The sequence below is a fragment of the Octopus sinensis genome, linkage group LG20, assembly GCF_006345805.1.
Source record: "Octopus sinensis linkage group LG20, ASM634580v1, whole genome shotgun sequence".
Taxonomy (NCBI): domain Eukaryota; kingdom Metazoa; phylum Mollusca; class Cephalopoda; order Octopoda; family Octopodidae; genus Octopus; species Octopus sinensis.
In genome coordinates, this window is record NC_043016.1 from 7,164,064 (window position 1) to 7,171,904 (window position 7,841).

Consider the following 7,841-nt stretch of genomic DNA (forward strand, 5'->3'; position numbering starts at 1 on the left):
TGTAAACACACACACACACACACACACACACACACACACACACACACACACACACACACACACACACATCACCATATTTTTCAATATCGTGTTCCCTGGTGTTTAGAAGAGACATGTATATATGTGTATATAGTTGTATATGTAAATATGTGCATGTGTGTGTATTTGATAAAGAATTGGAAACATGATATGACTCAGGGGCTGATGAATGATGACACTTCTGTGTTACTTCCATAAAATTACTAAAAAGATGATGATGATACACACTCTCTTGGATATATATCATCATAATTATCATTAACATATACAGTGTCCATGCACGTAAAAAGCACCAACCGATCGTGGCCGCTGCCAGCCTCCCCTGGCACCTATGCCGGTGGCACATCAAAAGCACCCACTACACTCACAGAGTGGTTGGCGTTAGGAAGGGCATCCAGTTGTAGAAACGCTGCTAGATCAGACTGGAGCCTGGTGCAGTCTCCTGGCTTCCCAGAACCCGGTCAAACCGTCCAATCCGTGCTAGCATGGAAAACGGACGTTAAACGATGATGATGATGGTGATGTTCCATGCTGGCATGAGTTGGACAGTTTGATAGGATCTAATAGATCTGAGAACTGCTTCATGCTCCAATATCTGCTTTGATATATTTTCTATGGCTGGATGCTCTTATCTAAAGCCAACCACTTTACCAACATGTACTGGTTGCCTTCTTTTTGTAGCACCAGCCTTAGTGTGGTCATCATACAACAGATAGTCCACTTCAATTGAGATCAGAGTAAAAAAAGGAGATGGCTCTATGTTGTAGGATGAAGGAAGAGAGGTGAGAGGAAGGTCCAGATTAGAACAAATTTCTTTCTGTATAGGATCTGTGTGACTAGACTTCATAAAAGAGAGGGTTGGAATGATTTGGTGGAGGTGAATATAATGAATGAAGAAGTGTTGAGGTACGGATATGTGGGGAAGATAGGGAAGTGTTGGTGACAACTGTAGAAATTAGGCAGAGGTGAGGGGTGGATGTAATGAATGATGGGTAAGGGGTGGGAGTGATCAATGATACATATGAGATGGGAAAGAAGAGGGTAGTAGGAGGTGTGTGATTAAACAACAGAAGAGTAATAATGATACAGTAAACAGGAAAGAAATGATATGGTTGGGTAGCAAGAGTTTAATGTGAGTGGCAGACATAACGTATGGGGAGAGTGAGAGTTGTATACTGGCGAAGAAGGAAAGAAAATTTGAAGGGACAGTACTAAGAATCAAGATATGTATTGAAGCCGTTTTGTGTAATGAGACTGATAAGTGGTACAGATAGGCGGCAAGCTGGCAGAGTCGTTAGCACGCCGGACGAAATGCGTAGCCGTATTTCGTCTGCTGTTACATTCTGAGTTCAAATTCCGCCAAGGTCAACTTTGCCTTTCATCCTTTCAGGGTCGATAAATTAAGTACCAGTTATGCACTGGGGTCGATGTAATCAACTTAATCCATTTGTCTGTGTTTAGCCCCTTGTGGGTAGTAAAGAAATAGGTATTTCGTCTGCCGCTATGTTCTGAGTTCAAATTCCGACGAGGTCGACTTTGCCTTTCATCCTTTCGGGGTCGATTAAATAAGTACCAGTTATGCACTGGGGTCGATATAATCGACTTAATCCGTTTGTCTGTCCTTGTTTGTCCCCTCTGTGTTTAGCCCCTTGTGGGTTGTAACGAAATAGGTACAGATAGTTGGGATGGCTTGAAGAGGAAATTGGTGAGGTTGCCAGTTGTACTTAATATATCCACACTTGCTTCCTCAAATTCACTTTTGCCAAGATGAGCAGATCTTTCCGAGTACTGAATTTCACCAGTCACACTGGTTCTTTGTCTTCTCTTCTGTAAGATTCAAGATCCTGAGAAATGACTGAAACAAGTAAAAGGTAATCTTCAACCTAGTTGTTCTCTTATGAGAACTGAGTCATTATCGTGTAAGTTTCCTCAAGAGCCACAGTTGTTTTTTTTGTTTTTTTTTTAGTCTTGCAAACTTTATTGAATAGAAAGATTGTTAGGACACAGCCTGGGAGAACATCAGTCTGTACTCAAATAATGTTAGGCAGTCTTGAAGTGGCTGATTAATATAGTAGAAATAGCAGTCCAAGTCCTTCATAGTTGAGATCTTGAAAATGACAAACATACATGGAATAACATAGTTATAGATATACAATATGACTAGAATGCTTTTGCTCATGTGATACAGATGGATAGATGGATGGATGGATGGACGGACGGACGGACGGATGGCGCCGCCGCTGCCTCCTCCTCGTAAAAAGCAGTGATAATGGTGTCAACTAAAAAGCACTGGGGATGGTGCCACATACTTGTGATATGTCTGAAACAGACATATCACAAGTCTGATTAACCACAAAACTAAAATTGCTTCTTATATCATTAATATCATGTCACATGATATTACTATTATTTCTACCTATTATTACTTATCAGATTACCTACTCGCACTTGCTCTGGTCAGTAATACCTATTTTTAAGCACCTGGTTCTAGTCTGAACTGATAGACAGGACAAACTTTGTGGGAGAAGTCTGTGAACATCTTCCACAAATGTTAGTGACATTCTGCTTAATGTAACTGGTTTCCTAGATTTTGTGGTGTATATATATTCTGCCACGGGTGGAACATCAATCCATTGTAGGATCACTCAGTTTTGTCGGCTGAGTGGATTGAATGGATGTAGTCTGCGCCTGTGATGCAAGACAATTGATTGTACAACATCGCACATGCAAGGTACAGATGCAAGATGAGTTGAAACAATTGTAGTGGATTTGAATAGTCTCACGAATTCCATTTTCTGTTGTTGATATATATGTATGCATGTATATGTTTATATATATATATATAGCAGCGCCGACTTGACTGGCTTCTGTGCCGGTGGCACGGAAAAAGCACCCACTACACTCGCGGAGTGGTTGGTGTTAGGAAGGGCATCTAGCTGTAGAAACACTGCCAGATCAGACTGGAGCCTGGTGCAGCCTTCTGGCTTCCCAGAACTGTCCAACCCATGCTAGCATAGAAAACGGACGTTAAACGATGATGATGTATGTATCTGTATGAGTGTGTGTGTGTGTGCACATGCATATGTATATGTTTATATATATATATATATGTATATATATATATATATATATATATATATATATGTATATATATATATAATATATATATATATATATATGTATATATATAATATATATATATATATATATATATATCACCGTGATCACCGTGACCGACCAGGCTATCAGATGTTGCTACACATCGCTGGTCACAATGCGTTTCGCATTGTTTTAGCCTTCAAATGACACCACCCCGCTGGCTAAGCAAGCAGGTCAACAGAAGAAAGAGTGAGAGAAAGTTGCGGCGAAAGAGTACAGCAGGGATTTCCACCCCCCACCCCTGCTGGAGCCTCGTGGAGCTTTAGGTGCTTTCGCTCATTAAGCACTCACAAAGCCTAGTCTAGGAATCGAAACCGTGATCCTATGACCGCGAGTCCGCTGCCCTAACCACTGGGCCATTGCGCCTCCACATAATATATATATATATACACATATATATATATATATACACATATATATATATATACACAAGTACATTTTGTAGAGTCAGTAATTATGTCAGATTGTACTCCACCTAGTCTATAGTCTGGCAAAGTAAGAATGATTTTTGGTTAATATTTGGATTAATTTGGTGATATCATTTCACAGGAATTTCTTTTAATATTCTTCATGTTCCAAAGACATTCACACACACATGCATACACACAAATACATACACATCTAAAAATTACACATACACACACATACTTATATGTGTGTGTGTGTGTGTGTGTGTGTGTTCATGTGTATGTTTTGAGAAAGTAGATCTACATGCAATAAATATATGCCAAAAATGTGTGCACAAGAAACAAAAATAAAAATACAAAACAAAATAAAAAGGGGGAGAATATGAAACCAGACACGAAACAAATAAAATAAGTGAGAGATAAATTCGCAAAAGAGAAATGGAAATGAGAGCAGTCTGTTGACAATAATTTACATGGGAAAACAATAGCATTCAATTAAATATATTAAAATGGACAGAATAATATGTGAATGAAATATAAGTAGTTAATTAAAGTTTGGTTATACGTCTGGTAGTGTATTGATTAAAGTACTTTAAGTGTCTATGTCTACCTAATGTCATCCACAATATTGACATAAATGCCACTGAATAAAAGTGCAAGCTGGCAGAATTATTAACATACTGGGTAAAATGCTTAGTGGCATTTCATCCATCATTACAATCTGAGTTCAAATTCTGGCAAGGTTGACTTTGCTTGACATCCTTTTGGGGCCAATAATTTAAGTACCTATTTCTTTACTACCCACAAGGGGCTAAACACAGAGAGCACAAACAAGGACAGACAAACGGATTAAGTCAATTATATCGACCCCAGTGCGTAAATGGTACTTAATTTATCTACCCCAAAAGGATGAAAGGCAAAGTCGACCTCGGCGGAATTTGAACTCAGTGGCAGACGAAATACTGCTATACATTTCGCTCGGCGTGCTAATGTTTCTGCTAGCTTGCCGCCTTTAAATTAAGTACCAGTTACGCACTCCTATCAGGCCTTGTGCCTATAGTAGGAAATATACCCCCTCCCCCAAATTTGAGGCCTTGTGCCTATGGTAGAATGGATTATTATTATTATTATTATCGTTATTATTATTATTATTATTATTGAGTGAGAGAGCAGTGCATACCATCAAAGTGACACTGGGGTAAAATATACGAAGCCCAGTATACCCATCATGACTACCCGTCTGATAAGGGTACCCTAGGCACATGCATCACAACCATATGTGCGCGACATAGTGATCTCATATCAAAATAAACAGCACATGACCTTGCAGGTGGGGCCCAGTTAGAATTTTCTTCAGGTCGAGTAACCCATCCCACTCGAAAGGTCCCTGAATAAGGGTTGTTTAAGGATGTTGAAAGGACCACCCATGTTTCCACAGGTGAATTATTCAAACCCCAAAGAATCCCTCTCAACACATGGCTATGATGCTCCCCCACTACTTCTGCTCGTGATCAGAGATGCACATATCGTCAGCCACTAAGGGACATGCTCAACTGGTTAAAGTCAAACAACTGACAAGCAAATCTGTGGTATTGAGCAGAATTATTATTATTATTATATGTTTGGCTTTTTGACTCCAAGTCTCACCCAGAGACCTCAAGAGACAACAGGTTAGAAGTTCAAGTTGGTGTTATGACTAGGGTGCCATATTTTGGGTTTTGCACAGAGCATTGTTCTAGAGAATGTCTGTCAAACAATATGTAAATTAGAAGTTTGTTTTAAAAGTAATTTGGATTGTAAGATGATAGTGTGATGACAGCAAAAGGTGTTTGCTATTATGTAAGTTTAAAAGTACTTTAAACAAGGTTTACAGATTAAAATATTTGCGGGATTATGTAGACAATATTTTTCATAGGATATTATAATTATAATTATTATTATGAGATGGTATGGTGGACCCATTTGAAAGGGCTAAAGTCAGATGCTTTCCTCTTTGGCCAAGGCCTCATCAACTTTTTCAAGTTTCACTTGAAAAGGAAGATGAGAATAGAGAGGGAAGTGCTATCTCGTAGCAAATTCATTGAAAGGTGGGTGAATGTCAGAAGAATGGCCAGTATGAACGGACCAATTCTGAGGATACACCTGTGAAAAAAGGTAATATAAAAGGAGAAAAGGGCTCTCTACCCCCTTTTTGACCAGGCTCCCGTGGTTTTTATGGGTTTTTCCATGAGTAACCTTTTCGAAGCACCTCCCCCTATTGGGAGTTTTACTTTGTTATATATTTTCGTTGTTATCTTGCATTTTTACACAGACTTTTCAAACGGACAAAACCCTTTTTGTAACTTTTGTCCTGTATTTTGTCCTTAAATGTTTTATTTGATTTTTGTTAGCCCTTGTGGCCAATAAACAAATTAATCTTTATTATTATTGCTTTTCATCTTTTCGGAGATCAATAGATCAATAAAATACATACCAGTTGAACACTGAGGTCAATATAATCTCCCTAAAATTGATGACCTTGTACCAACATTATTATTTTATTATTATTATTATTATTATTATTATTTATTATTATATTATCATTATTATTATTATTTATTATTATTATTATTATCATTATTATTATTATCATCATCATCATTATATTATTATTATTATTACTTATTATTATTATTATTATTATTATTATTAATATTATTATTATTATTTATTATATCATTATATTATCATCATTATTATTATTATTATTATATTATTATTATTATTATTATATTATCATTATTATTATTATCATCATTATTATTATATTATTATCATTGTTACTTCTTCTACTACTACATCTATTGTTATTCTTAATTTTTCAGCTGTGTCCATAAAAAGTATTTATACATTTTACCAAATGCAAGTGTAGTAATACCATTTCACAACGAACATTGGTCTACGTTATTAAGAACCGTTTATAGTGTTTTGAATCGGTCACCAAAACATCTTATACATGAAGTAATACTTGTTGATGACTTCAGTAATAAAGGTAAGTTCATTTATACATTTTCCCACTACTATATTATCTCTTTCCTCTCTCTCTCTCTCTGTTCTTTTTTCAGTATGTTTATTTGTACACATTTCGTTTTTGGAGTTGGTTTGCAAGATTCTTTATATGAGTTCGTGTGTTGAAGCATATTCTGTTGTGTCTGGGGAGAGTCATTTTCTTTTTGTGCCTTATAATATAACACAGTCACCGGTAAAATTTCCACTTTTTTTCTTATTTTCCTAAAATTTTTCGTTGTGTTTTTCAACCTATTGAGTCAAAACTATTGAAAAGGTTGCAAGATGCAATGGAAATTTTAGACAATAAAAATAAGAAAAAAGTGGAAATTTACCGGTGGAGTGTGTTACATATAAGCACAAAAAGAAAATGACTCTCCCCAGACACAACAGAATATTTGTACACATTTAAAATTATAGATGCTTTTCTGTGGAAATTTCCCTTTACTTTTTTATGTTGAGTAATCAGGGCCCATTTCTGTGCATACAGAGAAGAGAAACCCCCTACTGCATGTTGTAGTTCTGCTTAAACTCCAAGTCATTCAATATCTTTCAGTACTGTGGTGAATATTTCTTATCCATGACAACCTGATTGTGATAAAGACCAAACACCCTTTTCTGTCTGTACCATATTGTAATGTGATTCATTCATTTTTTTTTTCCGTTTGTACGGGGATGGAATGACAACAATTATGTTCTCTTAGTTATATGATCTTATAAAGTTTACGTTTATATATTTGTTTTGCAAGATTTTTGATGTGAAATCGTGTGTTGAAACAGATATTGTTGTATTTTGAAATGGTCATTTTGCCAGTTTAGCAATAAAAACACACAATAACACAACAACAACAACAACAACAATGATAATAATAATAAATAATATAAAAAATGGCTGACTGTTAGTAAGGAGAGACACACAAATAAGAAAGAAGAAGGCAAAGGACCACTGATGAGGTCACAAGAGTGTGACGAAAGAACTCTGGCTGAAATACGATTAATGTAAAAAATAAATAACGCTGAAGCAAAATAACACCAAATATATAGTGCGTGTGTTTTATTGCTAAAACTGGCAAAATGACCATTCCTAAATGCAACAATTTTTTAAAAAGATGAAGAGTAATGTATGATTACGTGGTCTTGAAGTTTGACTTCGTAAGCAAGTGGTTCCAGATTAAATTGTGCTTTGTCATA

At 36.3% G+C, this 7,841-nt stretch overlaps 1 protein-coding gene across 1 annotated transcript in view; it reads left to right on the forward strand.

Moving 5' to 3' along the window:
• LOC118767310 (polypeptide N-acetylgalactosaminyltransferase-like 6) overlaps positions 1–7,841 on the forward strand; it is a 142,293-nt gene that overhangs the window by 111,123 nt on the left and 23,329 nt on the right. The window contains exon 4 of the mRNA XM_036511683.1: positions 6,470–6,636. Coding sequence (XP_036367576.1) covers positions 6,470–6,636 — 167 coding nt within the window. The remainder of the gene's footprint in view (positions 1–6,469; positions 6,637–7,841) is intronic.